Genomic DNA, 23876 nt, shown 5'->3' on the forward strand with positions numbered 1-23876 from the left:
TTTTATGATCTTCTGTGACATTACCTAATGTGATTTACATTTATCTGCAATGATCGTTCCCCAGCCTTTTAATTTTGTTCAAGCTTCATTGCTTAAACAGTTGCCTTTTGCTCTCCTCACCCTTCTCTTCCCCTTCAACCTCTGCCCCTATGCCCTTCTCTTATTTTCTGGTTGCCGGTACCCAATTCATTTATCCTGCTGTTGAGAGGACTACCACCTTACTACTCTCCAGAGCTCTGGGCTCTGTGAGCAACAAAGTTAAGCTAATGGGCATTGTTATATTAAGAAAACTGTACTTTGAAAGGACTCTGCATGGAGCCCTTAGCAGCCCGTTAAGCTGGGCTTTGGCTCAGTGCCATTTTTCACCCTTATTAGATATCTGCAACTCACACTATTTGTATTCATAGCTTGCCTGTAGTGTACAGCAGATGCTAATTCTTTATAAGTAAAGAATAAAAGGAGCTTTATTTTAAAGCCTTTGATTACATAGTATCAGTAGATGTTTAAGATGCCTATGGATACATTTTACGGAATCTCTTTGGACTTTGTGATTATTTTTGTGGAACTGTACGCTTCAAATAAAGATAATATTTTAGTTTAAGTGCTCTGGAAGTTTTAACATTCTCTGGGAATAAGTAACTTAGTCTATTATACCACAGTGGCTGCCACATATAAAGTACATTTGTTTCTTGGTCAGTGCCTAATGCTCTGCCTATTTACTGGGACATTGTGGTTTTCCCAACATCCTTCTCTGTTTGTGCCAATGGATGATTTAGCATTAGAGACAATTAAAACTGGTGATTCTCACTGTACGTTTAGCTCCAAGGATACTTTTGTTGCCAGTTGGTAATTTTCCTATGGAATTCCTGAATCGAGAAGAATTGTATTCCCTATCTTTGGAGGAATTGCTAACTTGAAACACCATCTAGAAAATATTTCAGTACCAACTGGAAATGCATATGGTCACTGGAATTCAATACAAAATTTATTTGAATTGTGTCTATATGCCTTCCATTTCATGTATACGTGAAATGATTGCTATGTTTATTCAGCAGTGTTTAGTAGACAACACATGAATCCTAGTTATCCCCAGGTTTTTTGCTGTTTGGTCAGGTTAGTCTTCTCTGCATGGCATCTTCTTGCTTCTTACTTATTGTTAACGTTAGTGAGTTGAAGCCATATGTTGGAACGCATTCTCAACACTGAAGTGATTTATTGCTGATGGTGGTCCTTAAGCAATATTCCTACTTGAATGCGCTTAATCTTTGGATATAGCAGCCGAGAAGATCTTCTTTGACTTCTGTCATTGAGAATATTCAGTGAGACCAAGTATTGTTTGAGATCTGTCCTGAAAGTACGCATCTCTTCAGTCCATCCATTCTTCTCCAATTGCCTCTTACTCACAGAAAACAGCTCTAGACCAGTACTACCACAGTCATAATGTCTGTTTATATTCTAACATCAGTTGTGGTAAAGTTTACGATACAGAAAATACATATGCTCCAAGACATCGCCTACCTCCCACAGAAACCTCAAATTCTTTGTTCTACCCTAAGGAAAACTTGATTCCGTCTAGTTTCTTCTGTTTCCTCAAACGTTCAGCAGATTTGGTGTCAGGAATACTGGAATGAAATCTCACCAGTGTTCACTGTTTTGTGCTGGGATTGTCTTGGCCTGTTGGATGCTTCAGATGATTTTCCCGATCAGATATTACTGTTCTAATCTCACTGGCGCCTATTCTTTTTCAGGAGCTTCTTATGAGATGTTGTTGTGAGTTATCCCACTTCTGTCTCAGAGACCTACAAAGAAAGTTTGAAGAATATATATGTTTTTTCAAAGTGTTGTAATTACTACTGACATCTCCCTAGCCTCTTCCAATGGTATAACCGTAACTGAATTACATACATCCCCAGGACTGTTTTCAGCCAAACAGAAGACTTAATAATCTGTAGAGTCCTAGGTAAAAATTGAGCTGAAAAACAATACAGTCTTTTTATTCCCTCAGATTGTGGATTAAGTACAAATTTAAACTCCTCAACTTACATTTCTGGCCAAAAGATTATGAAATTCCACAAGTTGTAGAAATGTAATTGATCTAACTAAAATATCTTGAAAAATGTCTGTAAAGTTGTTTAACTTGGTTTTGTCTACTATATAACTCTGTGATCCTCAAGATATATTCGTGTAAGCAGATAGCTGGACCTATGGATGAAGTCACTAGGTGAGAGATGTACAGTTATGAAACTGGCTCCTGACAGTTAATTTTAGTGTATTTATTAACTGCGAGCCCTGTGCAATTTGAACGCTTTGTAGTATGTAAAAGGACTGCGGATACTTGGCAATGCAGTGTATCCTAACAGAGAAGATCAGGTCTATGTTCTCCGTTTTTCTTGCATACTATCAAAAGGTCATGGCACGGTCTGGTCCTTAACATCTTGCCAGATTTTCTTTGTTTTAGAAGTGAAAAATTTTCTGTTTCATATTTTTTTCGTGTAAGACTCGAAAAACTCTCTAAAGGGGCCAGGTCTGCAATTTGGGAAATGTTGATAAGATACTTTTGTGGAGATGAAACAGTTTATCCAATCATGAAGCAGAAAATGGCAAAGTTAAATTTGCCTTCTTGTGAACTTACATTATGTCATGTTCCTTGTTTTTACTTAAACACTGAATATTCTTTTTCAAACAACTGTAATATCATCCACAAAGTCTTATAGTGGTAGTCAATTTCAGTATCTTGTATTATTTTTCATTCCTGTTTTATAAATTTAACTTCATTTTCTTAATGGGCTTAACACTTCTCTTGACATAAAGAAATACGTTCCACTGATATTGTTTGGAGTTTTGTAATAATTTCGTTGGGCCAAAATCTGCATTCAAATAAATGTACATAAACCTCTTTCCTAACCTTCCGTGAATTAGTTATTTTTTTCATCGGCAGCAGTGCTCTCCTTACGTGTGACTCAAACAAGTCAATTTAGTCTGAAATTAAGTTAATGTTATTTTTATATACATACTGCAGCCACCTTTTGCTGCTCGGGTTCTATGCCTTAGGCATGGACAGCGGGACAGTGTATGATTTTTGCGAAACACCTAACTAGGACCAAGCTTCGCATCTGCTGTCTGTTGTGCCGTCTTGCACTAGGTTGGCTCTGGCACATCTGCAAAAGCACAAAATAACTCAAACAAATTGCACCTCTTCTGCTTCAGAAGATGACCTTGTGATGCCAGCATTCACTGGAGAAAGCATTTTGAAACCTTCGATACTGATGTTGTCTGTAAGTTTCTGGCATTTGTCATCATGAAGCTGGCTTGGAAATTTGGACTTTGAGCCACACTTCTTATTTTTGGTTAACCAGAAGTCCTGACATGGATGCTTATGTTGTAAAAGAGAAGAGGTTATTAGGCTTCATAAGATTCTCAGAGAAAATTCTAAGTTTTCCTAAACCAACCCCCCCCAGTGGTTTGAAGAGCTGTCATCTAATAATGGGGCTAGAGCTTTCCTCAGCAGACTCCTGCGTAAGCTCCTAATTTGGTTCCTCATCCTGTGCTCTTACTTTTTTTCCTTATTGGCTTCTCTGAGTAGATTATCTAGGACCCTCACTTTCCCTCACTAGAAGATGGATTGAGTCCCTCTCAGACTGAAATGGACTCTTTGACTGAGGTTGTTTCATGATAGCTTGCTAGTTTCCTCAGCAGTAAGATGAGCACGTTCCCTTTCATTCCCTGAGGCCATTGTGGTCTTACAACATGGCATCTGATGTCTGGTCTGCATACAGAGACCAGCTTAAACAGATAAAGATATATTAAAAGTTTGTTATGAAACTACCAGGTAGAATTACATGTGGAGAGCAGGACACATTACACCCTTCAGTAGATATTAGAGATACCTACTGAGTTGAGCAGTCACTTAAACTTCATCCATACCATTTTAGAGTAACCTTCAGTATGAATGTACGTGTACCTGTGGACTGTTGTTTGAAGAAAAGTGGGTTACTTAACAGTACCTCTACTACTTTGATTTGTGTTGTCTTCATGCACTTTGGCATCTCTCTCTCCCTCTATTTTCCTCTCTCTCTTCCTTGGAGACCCCCAGACGTTGCAAGGGATTGATGGACACACGGCTCATATCACCCTTTTATAATCATGTATGCGGTGTCATAAAACCTGTCTTTGCCAGGTGCAAAAGTAATGGTGTTCTAGGTGACAGTGGTGCATGTATACCTGCAAGGGTTACTGTGTATAGGTCTATGCACCTCAAAGAATCGAACTATCGGTAACATTTTTTAACTTAATTTTTGATTATTTCTATAAATCTGCTCCTTTATACTTGCTTCTATAAACCTCTCTGCCTTTGTACTTCTGTATGTATATAACAGGTTCATTATATTCTAAACCTCTTAAGGAAGTCCTGAACTTCATTTACTTGGCACTGACAGCGGCAACTTATAATTCAAGAGACCCATCCATGTTGGTACTTCACAGAAGAAAGATGTTATTACATTTTACCTTACAGAGCCAAGACAGAAAGGGTAGAAAGCTGAAATGACGTCTGGCATCAGAGCAGAACTGTTAATTAAATTCAACTGAAAGGCTAAAGTCGCTGTTCAGTTATATAAACAACTGTGTTGAAGAAGGAGAAATTACATGACTTTGAACTGATTTATTCAATCTTTATTAAGGATAATGATGTATGAGCAGGAGAGAACATAGCTGGAATGTCAACTTCAATGGCAAATATCTCTTTACCTTTCAGTTGAACAGGTGTGATCTGAAAATGGTTCTTTCAGTCTGTTTTCTTTCAATTTTTAGAATACTTTTAGTTTACTTTTTTAATAGAAAGTTATTTTAAGTATTTAGAGAGTGCAGAGATCCAAGTGTTGAGCTGAATTGTAAACTGACTTATTTCTGCATTAAGGATCCATGTCAAAATTCATTGTAGCTTGCAGATAAAAACATGGTTTGAAGTAGCTCCCTTCTTTATGGAAGTGTGAAAACTGTACGCAGGCAATCATTGTGAAATCGCAGTGACTAGTTGCCCTTTGATCCCTTTATTCACATCCAAATGCAACAGTGAACTGAAAAATCCAAGACAGTAATACTACTAGTAACCTACATGTATTGTCAGTGTTACTGTAGATCAGGTTTCCACTAGTGGCTTGTGGGCCGAGACCAGCCCATAGGAGCCGGAAACAGGGGCAGTTGCCTTTGCATTGCCATTCCTGGAGCAGGATAAAGATGCTATTAGAAGCAATAAAAGGATCAGTGTGCTCCCTTTCTGCCTCTGCTGTAGTCACTGTATACAGCTATCTCCTGGTCTCCTATCACAGTATCTTTGTTAGCTGGAATGAGTCATAGCACTGTACAGTCCAAAGGACTATGTCAAAGTGGAGCTTGGTAGCACCATTCCTGTTTGCCCCGTACTGAATCTCATTCCAAGTGCCTTAGGCATGGTGGGGTGGGGTAGGGTGTGTGTGTGTGTGTGTGTGTGTGTGGACTCTTGTGCCGTGTGTGTGTGTGGACTCTTGTGCCATGCTGCCTTAGCTCTGTTTTGCATTCAGCTGTCTGGAAAGAAATTTGGTGCAGTAGAGGAAAATATGGGTAGAGTGGGCAGGATGTAGAAACAAACCACGAGCATTGTTTAGCAGCATGCTAATCTCAGTTATCTTCTCCCTTACCTGATCTGAACAAAAGAGGACAGAATGAAGAGGGAATACAGGAAACATGGAGACCTCTCACACGTCATGTGAGAAAGAATAGTAAAATGTTTTGCCTCTAACACTCTACCTTCAAAAAGAACATTGAAATGCCCTGTTTTAGAAGTTGACAGTACTTATTCTTGTTGGGTTTATTTTTTCAATCTGAGGCCTCAGTTGCTGAAGACTGGTATATATTTGCTAGCTTGAAAATATTCAGTCAGGATGAACAAATTGACACTATTTTGGCTACAAGAAACGTATTGCCATTATTATGAAGTAATTGAGAATTTACCAAAACCTTTTTTTAGGTATTGTCCTTCCTGCAAAAATGATTCTAATGAAGTTGTAAAGGCTGGAGAAAAGCTCAAACAGAGTAAAAAGAAAGCAAAGATGCCATCTGCCAGTACTGAAAGCCAGAGAGACTGGGGCAAGGTAGAGTGTATTTTAGAAATAGCTATTACTCTAACTGTTCATGTATGTGCTACATCTATAATTATACTTATATATGCACTACACAAAATTCAGTACTGGATTGTACAGACTATTAAACAATGTTGAATCCTGCCCACTATCTACTGAAAGTTAAAGCAGTGGAAGAATTGTTAAGGTGACTAGAGGTAAAACAAAAAAAATAAAAACTCCAAAACACCCATAAATACGCATTACTTAATTAACATTCCTGTTAACAATTGTTAATATATTTTTAAGTATGCCTTTGTTATGATCAGATTTATTAGTATATGCATCTGATTTTTCAAAATACCTTGAATATTTTAAAAACTTAATTAATTCTCTCTGATATGTTTTTAGGGCATGGCCTGTGTTGGTCGCACTAAAGAATGTACTATTGTTCCTTCTAATCATTATGGACCCATACCTGGTGTTCCTGTTGGGACAACCTGGAAGTTCAGAGTTCAGGTATGTTGTTTTAGTATTAACTGTAGTTGAAGTAAGAAAGAATAATGGGATTGGACACAGAAATGATTTTGGCTTGATAAGTGTTGTTTTCACAAGAAGTAAATAAAGTAATGCATTATAATTGTAATACTGAAAAGGGTGCTAATCCTAGGGAAAGTTGAAGTATACTGATTTTACAATACCACTTAATAAGTAGTATTTTTAAATTCTGAACTGTTTCTTAAGGGAAGGTCTGTTGCAATTAGGATGAACAGATCTCACCTGTTAAAATTTAAAGTACGTTCATTAGTGATTAAGTCACCTATTTTATGAATACTTCACATGAACTGATAATCACCTTAGGAGATGTAGACTGCAGATTACAAAAACATTGCATTATATTGCTATATGCCACCTACTCTTTTCTGGTTATACATAACTGATATCTGTATCTTCTTTTAGGATAAGGAATGGCTTAAACGAGCATAAGCCAGTACTACTACTGAAAGTATCTGTCTGTTCAGCTTTTTCTACTTCTTGCACTTCTTGTCCCATTTTCTTAAATTCTGCAGTAAACTAGACTGGCAACAAATCTTCCAGAAAAATAATTCCTTTGGGGGAATGGGGCAAGTTAATTTTCCCAATCTGCTTCACTTTTTGGTTATACAAATACAGTGCCAACGTACAGAGGGGCAGGAAAGAGCAAAGCAGGGAGAATGGGACAGCATATTTTTGTGCTAATACTGATTTTCTGCGATTTTGAAGTGTCCAACAAGTGGCAACCTTATTTTGTTACCCTCATCTTGCCTGATACCACTGACTTTTGTTTTATCTTTGATTTGCTATCAGTTAATTCTATATCTCTTGCACGTCTAAAAGAGCACAATTGAGGACTATTTTCCACAATATCCAGAGAAATAGAAATAAGACTTTTTTTCTGTTTGTGGAGGGGCGTGATAAAAAAGAAAGCCTTTTCTGATGTTCTTTCTAAGCTTTTTATCGCCTTCTGTCTTCTGAGAAGAAAATAGATATTTTTAATACACGATTTATAGAAGAGAACACTTACCAAGAGACTTTCCTCTTACGATGGTGTCTTCGAGTACTGACCGAAGAATTCTGGATTTGGAATGGCATGCGTGTTTTAAGGTTGAAATGGTTAACAGAGGCTTTCCCTTTAGCCACAGTTTTCCATTTCTCTTGAGTAGAACTCAACGAGGCAGCTGAAAACTAAACTAGTTCTCTGGATCTTTTCTGACCTGGGTGTCTGTCATGAGCACTACCATCAGTACAGGCTTTAAAAAATAATGAACCAAATTAGTTTGGTATGGTAAAATTGCAATGTTCGTTATCCCAATGATTTTACACAAAATTACTCAGTTAGGAGGAAAATTACCTTTTGTGTTTTTGTTGACCTCTCTGTGTTGTGTTGGAAGAACATTTTTGTGAGGGAATTAAAATAAATAGTTCGAAATACATCTATAACTGTTAATCTTTTTTTTTGGCTTCCAGGTTAAGTCTAGTCTCATAAATCAGAGAAGCTTTTAAAATTAATTAAACAAACTCAAATTTTAAAAATCAACTTTCGTTCTCACTAATTCAACAGTAATAAAAATTGAGTTCACTTTTTAGTTAGAAATTCTGTTGGTAACACACAGTATTATAGTTTACAGATCTTTCTAGTGCTGATAGCAAAAAAAGAACATAATTAGAGGACTGTTTTTGTCAAAAAATTAAGTAGAGAATGCTGATAACATGCATATAAGGAATAGATATCAAAAAGCAAGATACTGTTTGTACATATTTATTTAATTTTGGCCACAAACGACCTACTTCATACTTAAATATTTTGGAAAAAAAGATTGACAAATTTTTTTATATAGTTAAATTATACTTTGTTTTTCATTTCACTGTTTCTCATGTCTCTCTTTTGCATGAGAGAAGAATTGGTCTCACCGTGAGACTTTAGAAAAAGTGGTTTCTTACTACTGATTTGCATAGTTTTTTATTACACAAACTCTTTTCCCTAGAAGAAATTGCATCTGAAAAGCATCTTTGATATGAATTTCTTAACCAGAGTTCATCATTGGTGTGAATCACGTACCAGAAACCTTAATTTAATTCATAAATCCTGAAAGTGAAAGAAGAGAGGGAGGAATGAATGAAAGGATGTTTGATAGAGCAGGAAAGAAGACCGTGATAGTGGAGCCTCTTTATTCGGCATATTCGTAAACGATCTGGAGAAACTGGCAAATAGCTGATAAAGTTGGCTGAGCGTGCTAAGTGGCCATGGATAGCAAACATGGTGGGGTGCAATTCGAACTTTACATACTTTGTGACAGGCTGTCAGCTACTTATTATTTGGGAAAGAAAACTTCTAAGTAATAATTCTAAAAATATGCCCTCTCTGTGCTCAGTAGTGATCAAAAAGGTAAATCCAGCCTTAAAATTGCTAAGAAAGGAAGAGGAAGAAAAATAGAAGATATCATTGTGAACAACAGTGAAGATGGTTAAAGGGATAGGATGCCTTTCATTCAAGAATTAACTAAGAAGACTTTTCATTCTGGAAGAGAGATAGTATTGTATCATGCAAAATCGTGTGCAGTACTGAAAAAAGTAATTAGAGAACAACTGTATATGGTTTTGTGATGCAAAAAGAGGAATCACCAAACAAAATGGGCAGGTGCCAGATTCAAGATGAACAGTAGTAGCACTAGTTCATATGACATGCAGTAATACTGTGAACTCTGCTCTTGAGTACTGTGAGTTCAAAGTTTACAGTAGTTTAGGAAGTCCTGACTACAGAGAGCTGCAAGCTGCGAAGTTATGCAAGGACACATATCGCTGTGTCCTTGCATAAACTTCATATTGGGCACAGCTGTCTGCTCTTGAATGTTGTCAGAGGCAGTATTTGTGGCCAACTGGACCTTTGATTTGATGTGTTACATTATTATGAGAGTAGAAGACTATAGCAAAAGAATGTAAACTTTTACTGAAATTGCTTAAAAGTGTAGGTTGGGAAAAAAGGTTCGGGAGCTGGAGATGCAGAATCAGGAAAACAGGATAAAAGGTTTAGGAGCTGGAGATGCAGAATCAGGAAAACAGAAAATGTCTGAGTATGAAGGAACATTCTAAAGAAGGATATTAATTGTTTTTACTGCTGGGAACTTTTTTATTCTGTTAGTACTATTTTTGGTATAATCTACCTAGATAATACTTAATTTAATGCTTAGCCTTTTTTTTTCTTAATATAACTTGATAGTTTGAGGCAAGTGGTGAAAAGTGATTGAAGATGGCCAGTTGTTTGACAAAAAAAATTTTGGAAGCTGGGTTTTTTTTCTTTGTTGCCAGGTGAGTGAAGCAGGTGTTCACAGGCCCCATGTGGGTGGAATCCATGGACGCAGTAATGATGGAGCTTATTCACTTGTATTAGCTGGAGGATTTGAAGATGAAGTGGTATGTCATTTATCAAAGCCATTATTTTGTTTTGCTATTCTAAAGTATTAAAATTTGTAAAGATAGAGAGTTTCTGTTCATTGCTGATACTAAAATTAGTACTTATGCAAATAGGACTATGCAAAAAATAACTACTACTGATATCAAACCCGGTAGTTTTAAGTATTTTGGGGAGAAGCGTTTAAACAATTTTTTTCTAAAAGAATATTGTCATGCTTATACTCAAGCAAAATACCTCCATTACAGCTGAATTTTACATTGCTTAGGAGAGTTAAATTTTAGTATGCTATCGTAGTCTGAATTTATCATTATTTAATATCTGATACCATAATTATATACGAGTTATATGTTTTAGATTCTACTTTGGTCATTGTTTTGATTGCTTTCGAGTCAATCAAGCAGATAAAAGCCTTTTGGGGGGTTTGTTGTATTTCTAAATAAAATGTAATATATTTATTTTAGTGGGTAAGGATAAAATAGGCATGTTGCTTGATTTTTTTGAAGTTCTGAAGGTTCTTGACTTCCAATGATTAAAGCTTTCAGAACTTCTCAGGGCAATCTTATTATTTTTTATTATCATCCCCAAGGGAAGATGTCGGAAAAATTTCTGTATTGATGTCAACATCTAAGTACAGTAGCCAAAGCAATTATACTGCTAAACAAAATGCTAATTTTGCCTGACTTTCTTCTCATGATGTTGACCAAGTTTTGTATATGAATAGATTACTGTTCTCTGTAATCAAATAATGTTTGCATAGGGTACATCCCTTCCTACAGTTCTATTCCATCAGGTGGGATTTTGAATCATGCATCAGGTGAAGGATAAAGCAGTAAGCAACCTGTGTTTTGAAAACATGGGTAGCTGCTAATCACAAAGAACAAGGCATTGGAGAAGGAAATGAAATAAACATCTGAAATAGCATCAGGATGTTATGTATTCTTTGCCAACAGCACTTACCAGCTGCTGCTGCTGCAGGGTATTGCCTCTGAAGGCGCCTGTGTCTCTCTGTTGGACAAGTCACATGAGGAGGTACTTGGTGTTGGTACATTACTACATCCTTGGAGTCAACCCCAACCCAAGCTCTAGGACCTTAGCCAGTGCATCCTAACAACACTATTGCTCAGTAGTTGTGACTACTGGCTTGGGATGCTGCAGATTCCTTTTTTTTTTTTTGGTGGTGATACTGATGTTAGCCTTATTTCTGCTGCTGTAATTATTCAGTCCATAACGTTTAATAAACTTATTTGGATCCTTTGCATGTCTTTTCCAGTTCGGCTAAGTGATGTTGTGATCGTGTGTTTTTGTGGACACCTAAGTAATGTCACTGTCTTAATGACATACATAATTTTGAAGAAGCATAGCTGGGGGTTTTGGAGGTGCTGTCCTAAAAAGCAGTGCTGTAAACTAAGAACACAGCAGGAAACCTTTTTTTGCTAGGTGCATTTTGATATTAATTTTTCTTTAGTTCTTTTTTCACGTACCATTTTTTTCCCCAGTTTGCTTCCATTTTCCCTATTTTTTGAAAGCAGTTGAAATTCAAATCCTCTCAGACACTCAGGGAGAACTCAAATTCTGTACTTAAGAGTATCCTAAACACAGTATCTCTTTGCTCCAATGAAGCTTTTAAATAAAAATTCAAATAAAATCCGCTCCCATCTAGTCACTTATTGTATAAGAATAAGATATGAGAGGTAACTCTTGCTCGAATTTTAGTAGTATGATATAGTTTCTTGTGTACAAGTTTTGACAAGATTGAGAAATAAATGCATTTTGGAAGACTGTGTGTTTTACTGTATGTTTACAATGTTTCTCAAACTGTTTATGCATACTACTAACAAGCTGCGTCATAAGGGTCATCTTGTAGCTTTAAACTAACAGTTCACCGCTAGGGTAAAAATAGTTCCAAAAAATATACTGCAGAATTAGAATTCACTGTTTGACTTCCAAGTCTACTGCTGTCCGTTTAGAAGCTTACGATCCTGCACACCCAGACTTGTCAGTGAATTTGCTCAGTTTGGGATGTTCTGGATATACTGGGATGCTCAGTAACAACATATTCTGTCAGTAAAGAGTCTGGCCTCAAAATTTAGACAGTCGTGGTGTACAAAACAAATGTTAGGCAAAATTGGAGTTAAGCTTAATGTCGAAAATGTTCATGGTTATATGCATATAAAATGCTTGCATCTTAATATATCTTATATATATTTTAACATAGAATTTTAGTGATGAAGAGTTCATTTACATAGGTTACCTTATTTAAAAAAACAATAATTATAATGGTTATCTTTAGAGTCTTGGATATGTTAATACTGCACATCTGGTCTTGTTCCTGATAATAACCGTAGTGGAAACTGAATAACCGTAGTGCAAGGCTGAAGAAATTGTGAGAATTCTTTCATGAATTTGAAAACTGAGAATTATTTCAGTAGAGGCTAACATTTATAAGGATCCAGAACACCAGGTATTAGGCATTAACAGTGACTGTACAATCACAATATTCACGATTAAAGTATTTGGTTGTGTCTGTTCATCAAATCAAATGGCTAAAGAAATTTCACTTTTGAGTGGAAAAATTACCTATGAGGCAAGGGAAAAATGGTGTTTATTTACTCCTTTTAAAAGTTTCAAGATCCGCATTTCTGCTGGTTTGAGGTAGTGTTATTAAGGTAGTAAATTAACTGTTGTTTGGTGTGGTCAGTTCAACCTGAACAAAGGTGTTTTCTTGTTGAAGTACTTTTGCATATGGTATCATATGGGAGATCAAAGAACTGAGATTCAATAGCATCTGCTAGGATCATTCATGTCCTCTTGTAAAAGATTCTGAGGGTGTACAAGTGAGTGGACTCTCTAATGGCTCAAAAGGGACTCTAGGCAAATGCCTTTTGTTGCTTAGATTCCTTGATGAATTTGCACCAGACCAATCTACTTCATGAAATGGTCCACTATCCGTTTCGAGTATTCTGCATCTTCACATCAATCTGGTGTTTGGGTAATCAGTTCCAAGGTGTCAGAACAGCTGCTATTCCTTTTGCTTGAAATGATGCAATTACAAAGAAGTGGTATTCAGCTCTCTAGATTTGTCTGAGCCTTGTGGTGCGAATGTAGCATGTCTGAACCTCTGCTTAGTGTTCATTGTACCGTGAAAATACTAGATCAGTTCCAGCACTGCCATGACTGGTGAATTACATACTAAAATGGCTTTAAATCCAAATCAAGTGTCAATAGGAGCTTCAGGTCTCAGTCAAAATGTTTTATTTCCAAAGATCTGGGTAAACTGCTAGTCACAATGGTATGTATGTTTTATCCGCAGCTATACTAACTATGTTTCTGAGTTTACCTGGGTCGCCTGAATCCAGTGTGAGCTCTGGTATCTCTGTGCTCGGTACAGAGGAGAAGTATCCGATATAGGTTTTCTGACAATGCCATTCTGCCAAGGGAACAGGTCCTTTCAGATTTTCCCCGTTCTATTTATGTAATGGAGAATCTAACATAATAAATTCATTACAGTCATTGCACTGAGAATCTGTCTGTTGTGAACCGTCTGGATTGAGTTTTGAGCTGAAAATCTGATGGTGCTTGCTGTCCTGAAACTTGCTGTTTTCAGATGCTGTCAGATTTCCATGGTCTAAGGGCTCTGCTGGGTTGGTATCTGCTTGAAACTCCAATGTAACGTGAGGCAATTTGTGTATCTCATTATGGTAATAGCTACCGAGTATCTTCCTTTGCTCTCAGATTTATTATTTGTCCCTTCTTCCTACCGCCATACTCGACATTATTTTGTTGGGCAATATTGTTAACATTCATACTTTTTGCTGGTGTTTCAGGTTCACAGGACAGCTCCTATTCTCCAGCCGTCTCAACTCCACTATTCCATTTTGTTAACCATCAGTCTGTACAAAGGGCTAATATGAAAAATCACCTTTCTTGCATCTTTTTCTGAAATCCTCTATGTCTCCTCATGTCGAAACCCCTCATTTTCTCCTCTGTACCTGCACTGTATTAAGGATTATTTTAACATCAAAAACAACATTTATTTTGTTGCTATTTTAACAACAAAAGCGTTGTTTTGTCGCATAGACCCTTTTTGTCATTTTTTTTACTGCTGGTGCTGCATCTGTCATAGTAGTCTTATTTATCCACTTCTTTCAAAGTTATTTTGGAACCTTGGTCAATACTGCTCCTTGCCCATGCTTTTTTTTTATACTACATGCTTTCTAAGAAACATTCTGTGACTTGTGAGTACCTTAGGTCAAGGACCTAGGCCACTTAACATACTGACCCTCTTTCTTTCTAGGATTATATATTTTTTCAAGGAAACTATAGTCAAAATATTAGTGTAATAATGTATGGAACGTGATCATTTTATTCCTTTCTTAAATTTTTGAAGATGAGCATACTGCTTTTCCTTTCTTTATTCATTGTGCCAACCTTGGCACAAACCAGAGATTTCTTGCAGGATTTTGTGTATTTTTCACGTGATCGGTAATAAAAGTTTGTTCTTAATGATATTAAGCATATTATTAAATATGTAAAATAACAATAATGTAATAAATTCTTATTCTGCGTACAAAACTAAATGACTGTCAAATAGTTAAGTGCATGTCTTTTGAGATAGGCAAGGTTTTTCTTGTCTTGCTTTAACTATCGTTATATTAAGCTAATGAAATTCCTCATACAGAGTGCAAGGTCCCTTGCCCTCAGAAAGAGGATGTATCAGTGAACTCCAGCAAATAATCAGTTATCTGTAACTAAAAAATGTTGTCTCAAGAAATTGTTGCATCTCCTATGTATTCTCCCATTACAGGAAATGGCCTTTTAGCTGTAAAAAAAGCTTTCTGTATACTGTATCTTGGCTGTACCTGGTTTAAAGTCTGAAACAGTACCCACATTCTGATTTTGAGCTTCTGGTAGCAGAATATAATGAATCCAGATTGGGTATCCTGCATTAGCTTACATATTAATATTTATTTTAAATATCTGACGAGTCACCGTTCTGGCACTTAACACAGAAAGGACTAAGAAAAACCTCAGAAAGTGGGGCACATACCGTAGTTCTCTAGTACTTCACTTGGGAGTCATTTTCCAAAGTGTTGACATACCTTCCTCACCAATTAGCCAATATTTACTGTTTCCTACTCTGAAGCAGTCTTACTTATCATTCTGAAAATTCTTTTAAGTTGAGAAAATCTAGACTGGCTATCAGTGAAACGGTTACAAAGTGTTTATCAGAGTGGAATATGCCATGGTACGGAAGGTTCTTGCTGTCAAGGTTGGGGGATGAAGATCCAGAAACCCCAAATGAGATGTGTCAAGCTTTGAACGTAATGCAATGGTTTTATTGATTTATAAATGAAATATGTAATTTATCACTTACTTTTAATCGGTACCTTTTATTACAGTACAAAGCCGTGAAATTGACAAAAATAAATCACAAAATTGGGCAGATAGACCAATCCTGTCAGCATTCACTCTCGTTATGGAGAGGAACAAGGAAATGATTTGGCTTCAGGTACCTCTAGTGAGGAAAGAAAAATCCTTTCAAACAAAATATTCTGATATTTAGAATGTCTTTAAAAAGGCTTAGTGCTTTTTGCTTTGTCATACTAATGAATATCTTAGCCTTTATTTAGCCTTAGTGCTACCATGGCAGAGGCTCATTTGTTCCAAAACATGAGCAGAATTTACAAACAGGACAGTTAAGAAATAACTTTCTGGAGACAACGTAAGACAGAGAGAGAAATACAGAAGGCATTAAGAGAAGACAGAATAACGATAGGTCTTGCTATCTGCTGGCAGCAAATTCTGGTGCAGAAGGCTGAAATAAGCTGTGGAAAACAGAGAAATAGAAAATAGCTGAACTACTTACTTTAAGGTAAGAACATTGGAAAAAGGTAGAAAGAAGGAAGAGAAGTATTCTAATAGCATTTTTTGACATTATATTATTTTTTAAAGAAGGACATTCAGACATCAGTAACAAATTCCCTTTGCCAAATGTTTTCTTTACCTATTAGATTAGAATTTACAGTAGAATTTTTCAGCATCTTAAGCTCTGCCCTGTGATCCTCTTGAGATAAAAGTAGAATTCAGCCTTTACCTGACATACACAGGCTGTCAGTTGAACATTGCAAAGGATGGTAGAAAAATCCAGCATTGTCTGTAGGTGGAGTTACAGCTCAAAGCTATTGAGAAATTGTTCTAATGAGTCATTACTCATCAGAAGATCCCCAGTAATTAGCTGCATAAGTACCCTGGCATAGTCCAAAGGAAAATGCTTTAACCACTGTGGAAGTAGGTCCTGTAGATCTCCAGTTCTTTCCTCCAGTCTGTCAGTATCCCCCTTTCACTGCTATATGTCATGGGTTCTTTATATGTGCATTTATTTCACTTTAAGGATTCTGGTCTGTGCAGCCTTCTTTCTTGCCTTTCTAGATTTTTTTTTCTCTTTCTGCAATTATATATTCTTCTTGAATTTGTTCCTCTCCTTTTTCTGGGTGTTGCTCTCTTATCAGAGGTTCAAGATGTTCTTGTTTCTGTTCATCAGAATTAGTACCCTGTATGGCAGGGTGTCTGTGCTTTCCTCCTGTTCCAGGAACTGCATGTCTTTGTTGACAGCACTTTTTGTTTGATCTGATGTTTGATAAGTGAGTGTATCAGCCGGTGGAGTTCTTCTGGGAAGCTGAGTCGAAGTATTTTCTCCTCGTGAAGATTCTTGCATCTATTCCTTTGATAAACTAAGCAGTTTGTCGAAACCTGTTGTCTCATGTAAACCATTTTTTCCAGTCTTGCTAATGTTTATGTTCTTTTTCGTTGTCCTCCAGTTTTCTTTACGTTCTTCTGTATGTTATTCCAATATTTGTCTCAACAAAGTTACGAAAAGAGGTAAAATCACTTACTAGTTTCATCTTAATTTTGCTTATACATCAAAAAACGACATTGGCTATTTTTGCCCTTCTGATGGACCATGAACACATGTTCAGTTTCGTGTTTGTTATGAAATCCAAAATTCTCCTGGATTCACGACTTTCCAGGATATACCTTTCTGGTTGAATTTTGTACTCGCTTCCAATTCAGTTCTAAAATGCAATTCTTTTCAATGGGCCTAATTCATCAGGCAAATCCCTTTCAATCTATATGACAGCCCTATTTACATTATTACTGTTCCTGTCATGATCTGCACATTTTGTTTGCTGTGACTTTAATTACCAATCACTGAAAAAAAAATAAACAGATTAGAGCTCAATTCTGTTACACCCCATCATTTTGCATGATTTATTTTAAATCCTTGGTTAGTGAACAGTTCTAATCTTTTTGGTCTTTCATCCTTTTGAAATTGTTTCTTATGTCATTCTCATATAGTGCCATCTGCTTCTGCTGTATGTTCTTGAAGAGTTACTGAGCAGTAGTGGACGGTTTTAGTGAAGGATATACCAGAATTTGTACAGTGGCATTGTTATGTTTTCAGTATCTTTTCAGCTTCATAGCGTTTGCTTGTTGTTATGTCTAGATAAATCTTGAGGGGGAAATACTCTTAATTCTGCAGTGGAATTTCTGTTAAGTTTTCCTTACACAAAATTAAATATAATTTCTGTAATTACTTTATGGTTTTGTACAACCAGTATCTCTCTTTCTATCTTTCTCTTGTTCTGCTGTTCGTCAGTCATAAAATAGCTATGACTACAGTCTTGCAATGGATTGTATTATTACCTTAATAATGTCAAACATTTAATAGTGGTACGAAATGGACTGAACTTTACTAGTGCATACTAGTATGTTTAGATTTTTGCTATACGAATTCATAAAAACATTACTTTTCTACTTATTAACTATTTGTCTGATACTGTTGTTTCATGCTTTGTGCAAGATTTGCATCTCTGAAGAGTTGCCATATTAAATATATTTGTATCTTTTTAGCAATATTTGAATTTGCCAGAAATACTGTGAGTGTCTGTGATATCTTGCCGAAAGAAAGCAGTAATACTGGCTTTACTTAGGTGCATACATATTTCCGTTATTTTTAAGGTTCATGGTAAAAGGTTTCATCAACCTTCCTTCAATTTCCAAAAAATTAATTTCAGGAAATATACTACAAAATTATATCAGGTTATAAAACTTGAGTGTAAATACGTTTAAGCTCTTAGTGGTTCAGAATACCTGAAATAATAACTAAATTAAAGGACTTGCCTTATATTTCAGCACAAACTGCTGCGCCTTATTAGCACTCAGCCTCTTGCACAAGCAGAAGTGAACGCTCCGAGTTATATATTACATATTTTACAAACATGATATTCTTATGAATTAATTCAAAGCTACAGAGCACGTAATCATTAGCTAGAATGTGTTCTTTCCCTTGGAAATATTTTGTGTTTAAAAGCAATTTTAAAGAAGTTATAAAAGTTCAATTTTTTAAGGCAGGCACATTTTTGTAAGAATTTTCTCGTGAATATGTTACGTGCAGACCAGTAGCTTTGCGCTGGCACAACTACTGTTTAAAGACAGTGATGCTGAAGTTGAAAACGTCTTTCAATGCCTTGGACTATTTTCTTTTCTGTTTTGAGTAAATAGAATCAATGAAGCAGTGTTTTCTAGATTCAGTTGTTTTAATTTGGAGTGTTAAAACCAAGGATAATCTTCTTGCACAGGATCGAGGAGATGAATTCACTTATACTGGGAGTGGAGGTAGAGATCTTTCTGGCAATAAAAGAATTGGAGAGCATTCATTTGATCAGACATTAACACACATGAACAGGTAAGTTTTGAAGATGAAATAAAAAATATTTCAAAGCAAAGGGCTTAAGTTTAATCTTAAGTGGATTTGATTTATTCAATTTAAGCAAATTTGATCTATTCAATTGATTTTTTGATTGCTTTAATTTGATTTATTTCATTTATTCTTTTTTTAATGGATTATGAAAGTTACGTCTGAAGAAGGTGGTTCATTTGCCCGTATTGAAATAAATCTTTTATGTTTTTATAGCGTGTTCTGCCATCATAATTGGTTATGAAGAACAAGGAATTAGGGTATTGCTTTGTCTTTAAGATGTACATTTTGATGTTCCTGGTAAAATTGGGTTAGTCTTTTGCCTAACTGCAGTCAAAAACAGTTGCTTAAAAAAGCAGATTTATTGGAAAAAAATGGATTAGACATCTATTTAAAGTATTGTAATGTTGTTTAAAAAGCCCACCTGAACTAAGCAATCGCCACCGAATTCACCATCCTTTTCTGCATGCATAATCTATATGTTAACATAACTGACTGTATACAAGCTGTGAGATGCCAGCATTGACTGAGACCTTTTCTTTGACAAGTCTGCCCTTAGTTGTGATGTGCTGCTGTTAAGCACAGAAAGTGAGAGTCCAGCAGGGTTATTACAAAGCTCTTGGTCTTGCTCAGAGGAGAGGAGGAAAAGTCTGGCTTGGACGCTGAGGAAGGGAGGGCGGTAGAGACAGTGCTATGAATAAGAACAAAGAGGGAAGGGAAATGGAAAGTAGGTTTAAGTAGGTTTGAGTAGGTTTACAAGAATTTTTCATGAATAGAGCAAATTTCCTTTTGGAACTAGAAGAAAAATTTGAATTTAGTCTCAGCATCTCTCTACTCTTAACAAATGCAATTGATGCACGTAGAGCATAAAGTGCTGTCAGTTACTGAATTTCTGAAGAGTCCTCAGACACTTCAGTGACTGATGCAGAAGATTCTTGTTATTCCATGTAGCAGAATCAGAATTGTTTTTCACTTGTCCAGATAATTTCCTTATTTTTAAGTTTGTCTTTACATAGGAAACATTTTAAAAATCTGCACTGCATCCCCGTGACTTACTATTCTGTGCGTTGCAGATTTTAGACTTGTGCCATCCCTGTTTATGGGCCACATTATTTCTTCAGTTCTGTGAAACGTAAAATAATGCGATTTGGTCTGATTCTGATTCTGGAGGCTTTTTCAATACCTGGTCAAGTCAGTCTGTGGCTGTAAACATATTTTCCATTCCAACAATTTGGCCAAGTAGATATTCATAGTGCCTTGCTCCGGAGTAAGGTCCTCATATAACTAGTGGATAAAGGCATTTGCTTGTCCTTGAGTTAGTTGCTGTTATTTAACTCCTACTCAGAGGCGATTTATGGACCGTGAGAAAGATTTCAGTTACTGATGCTTTTTTAGTTGTTTGCTCTGTACTTTTTTCCATACGCTATTTTTCATAATCCTCAATACTGTGTACACACTAAGCCAAATAATCTGCAGTAACGTGGAACAACGAGAGGGAAAATGTGCCTTTCACACTGTTTCCTGTTTCACACTCAGGAAAAAAGATTCAATCTGACAGGACTGGTTTTATTTTATTTAGCTGTATTAGCTAAGTTCTAATCTTGAAAGTTGACAATAAAATATTATGTATTCCACTTTTTCTTCTTTTTCTGTATCACACGTGGTAGCATGGACATCAGTGCTTCCATCAGCACTGTAGTTTCTTGAAGAATTTCCAGTAAATTTCTGTGCTGCTTCATAAAACATAATTAGACAAGGCAGATAAATATATTCTAAGTAAATTAATTCTCCATAAAATATTGTAGGAAGCAATCTTGTTTATAAAGATTTTGCATGTGTTTTAGAGCTTTGGCCCTTAACTGTGATGCCCCATTGGATGATAAAAATGGAGCAGAGTCTAAAAACTGGAGAGCTGGTAAGCCAGTCCGAGTAGTGCGCAGCTCAAAAGGACGAAGGATCAGCAAATACGCCCCAGAGGAAGGCAACAGATATGATGGCATTTACAAGGTATTCTGATTTCTACTGAGTTGCATCATAACATTTTTTCAGACAGTGTTCTAAAAACTCTCTTGTGTGTTACATTGCAAATTCTTTATTATTACTTCAAAGAATTAATTATTTTGTCTCCATGACAGTTCATTCTTATCTCATTCTGTAATGAAGAGAAGTGAAAATATTTAGAGCAGTGATAATGGAGCATAATCCAAAATAGGCTATATAAAGTTGAATATGTAAGCTGTGTTATGTGTGCTTACTGAATCGTTTTTATCCCTGGAAATCAATTGATTTCTTCATTCCTTCCAAATATGTCCACGTTTTTTGCACGTTTAATGACTTCTCAGTCTCTAGAATAAAAGTGTTTATCTTTTAAGAGTGTTTATCTTTGTCAAAAATAAAAAGAATTGTGCATCTGAGGGAAGACCTGCTCTATATAACAGCAACGTACAACACAGTTTCCCATTTCTTGAACAATCAAGGTATGACTACAAGCATGCATTTTGGCTTGTGATAAAATAATGACTGCTTAGCAGGGTTACCATTAAATATCTGTCCAGATTTTCTTAAATTAGATTTGTGATAGAATGTTTGACAGTAAACTTTTATTGTTACTTAGGTGGTGAAATATTGGCCAGAAATTGGAAAATGTGGGTTTTTAGTTTGGCGCTATCTTCTGAGAAGAGATGATGTGGAGCCTGCACCTTGGACCTCAGAAGGAATGGAGCGGTCAAAGAAATTGGGTCTGAGTGTACAGGTCAGAATCAGTGTTCACAAAGTTGTTCTTAGTTCAAGGAAATAAATTCCAGAAATAGGAAGCAGAGTTAAATTCAAGACCCAGTTTTTTTCTTCTACCTCATTGTGGCAGGCTCTAATACCAAAAACCACTTAAGATTATCTGCAAACTGGAAAAATCCTATAATACTGGCAAAGCAGAAGGAATTGTGAATGAGGCTTTCTGCCTTGCAGTGAATTTTCTTGTATATATGGATTAGAAAATTAAGACTGTGATTCTCTTTTTGTGATCCTTTTGCTGGATAGAATTTATACAAGTAACTTCTGTAGTAGTTGAGCCTCTCTGAGAATTCACGAGAGCTACACATTTCCATGTATTTTTCTCTACATGAGAGTGAGTAATTTGTATAGATAATGTATTTCAGGTGGGGAAACAAACTAACCCATGAGGACTGGACGTTGCAGAATCCATGAAAGATTAAAAGAAGTAACATAGTGTTTCTTTCCTGAGAAGGTCAATTATTTGTTTTACCATCATCTTCCGCTTTAGCTTGCTGATTTTTATGTTTGGAATGACGTAGATGCGGATATCAGGTTCGTTTCAATACAGTCCAGTCTAGATCACGTTCTTTAACTTCACTTCAATTTTCTGAAAATAGATAATAATTTAGAAGTGTTGTCCTTCATGTAGGTCTAATTTTTTTAAATTATTTCAATATGTAGTCGTAGGGTTTTAGAGTCCTTTAGAAGCTAGTCTTATTGGTATTTGGGAATTCCTGTGTGCCAGTGGGTTCTGTTTTAAATGAATGCTTTTTTTTATTTTAGTATCCAGAAGGTTATTTGGAAGCCATGGCTAGTAAGGAGAAGAAAGATAAGGTTAAAAAGCAAACTGTGAAACAGGAGCCAACCAGCCAGAGTAATGGAAACCAGAAAAGGACAATTGATGATGGTATTTCTTTTTACTTTTTAGCATTCAACAGTGAAGACTGTCGTGTTGCATTTATTGAGCCAATAGCATAAAAGCCTTGTGGAAGTAGGAAGATTTTTGGGATACAAATATAAAGTGTGAAGTAAACGTTCAGTAACAAGGTAGTAGAGAGGGACTCTTAAGGTTCTGCTTACTATATTTTAAGGATTTTTTTTTCTTAAAGCTCTGTAAAAAAAAATGAACGTTCTTCTATGCAACGATGTACTGCAGTCCAAAATAATGCTAACAGTATTAGCTGGAGTAGGGACTTCATTTCAGTGTTAAATTAAAGTGGTCCGTGTTTTAGCCTTCTAGAAACGGTTTTGTCTTTTGCTTTTACTAGTTCAGACTAACTCTCTGTTGTTACTCTGTCTCATGGTCATAATATTAAGCAGGTATAGAGGAACCTACAAATACATCCAAAGCCATGAGAATGGGAGATGGAGGGAAAGGAGAGGCTTTCCAACTGACCCAAGAACAGCAGTGGCTGATTAGAGAAGACTGTATGAACCAGAAACTGTGGGATGAAGTGCTTGCTTCTCTTAAGGAAGGACCAGTATGTTTGATACATGCTTGAATTTTTAATTTTTAACTTTTCTTTATAGTGTACGGAGAAATCTGAGTCTTTGTTAAAACTTAATTTGCTTTTTGAACTTTTTCTGAGTATATACTATTTCTAGCATTTTTTTTGTTTTGCAGGATTCAGATTTCAGGGAAACAGTAGGGTTTGCACCTACATGGTAGACGACTTTTCTAGCTAAAATCACCATATTAGTATAAAAAGTACTGGTTTTTAGTTTAAAGGTAATGCTTTGTTCTCTGAAAGTATGCATATATTTTTACGCAGTGCTGACATGAGAAATAAGACCTGGGGAAAAATGGTTCCAGTCACTACTTTTTGTTTAGACAGAAATGACAGCAAATATCATTTTCTTTCTTTGTTTAAGAAGGAGACAGAAGAATTGTCATCTTGAAACTCTAAAACTTGCATATGAAATGAAAATAAGGAAGAAAAGAAACACTTCTCTCCCCCTAAATGTCCAGAAAATAGGAAGACTAGTTCAAGACTGAAGAAACTAGGCACTAGCACAAAAAAAGCCCACAGAAGGAGTATCCCCTGATATATTATGTTCTTCAGTGATAACTAATCTTATCAATACCAAGTTCATAGTTATTTTAGCTGTTTTGCAGAATAAGAAATGAAGGCACTAAGAAGTTAAAGTGACTTGATAATGGTCAGTATCAACTCAGGAAAAAAACAAACTATTAGCTGGAAAATAGATGCCTAAAAATGAACATTCATTCATGTTTATTTGAGAATTAGCTCTGGCTATTTTTGCTTCTTCTATGACAGAAAAAGCATCTATAACTCTC

General features: G+C 36.0%; 1 protein-coding gene across 5 annotated transcripts in view; it reads left to right on the forward strand.

The window, feature by feature from the left end:
* UHRF2 (ubiquitin like with PHD and ring finger domains 2) overlaps positions 1–23876 on the forward strand; it is a 95839-nt gene that overhangs the window by 67479 nt on the left and 4484 nt on the right. For 2 of the 5 annotated variants that reach the window (XR_011138065.1, XM_068928806.1), the window contains exons 7-14: positions 6005–6128; positions 6507–6614; positions 9942–10046; positions 18687–18793; positions 20650–20812; positions 21420–21557; positions 22361–22484; positions 22895–23058. Coding sequence is in view for 4 of the 5 variants with exons in the window: in XM_068928806.1 (XP_068784907.1) it covers positions 6005–6128; positions 6507–6614; positions 9942–10046; positions 18687–18793; positions 20650–20812; positions 21420–21557; positions 22361–22484; positions 22895–23058 (1033 nt within the window). In the remaining variant the exon portion in view is untranslated. The remainder of the gene's footprint in view (positions 1–6004; positions 6129–6506; positions 6615–9941; positions 10047–18686; positions 18794–20649; positions 20813–21419; positions 21558–22360; positions 22485–22894; positions 23059–23876) is intronic. The other 3 variants (XM_068928809.1, XM_068928810.1, XM_068928811.1) reach the window with 3 other exon arrangements.

The sequence above is a fragment of the Struthio camelus genome, chromosome Z, assembly GCF_040807025.1.
Source record: "Struthio camelus isolate bStrCam1 chromosome Z, bStrCam1.hap1, whole genome shotgun sequence".
Taxonomy (NCBI): Eukaryota; Metazoa; Chordata; class Aves; order Struthioniformes; family Struthionidae; genus Struthio; species Struthio camelus.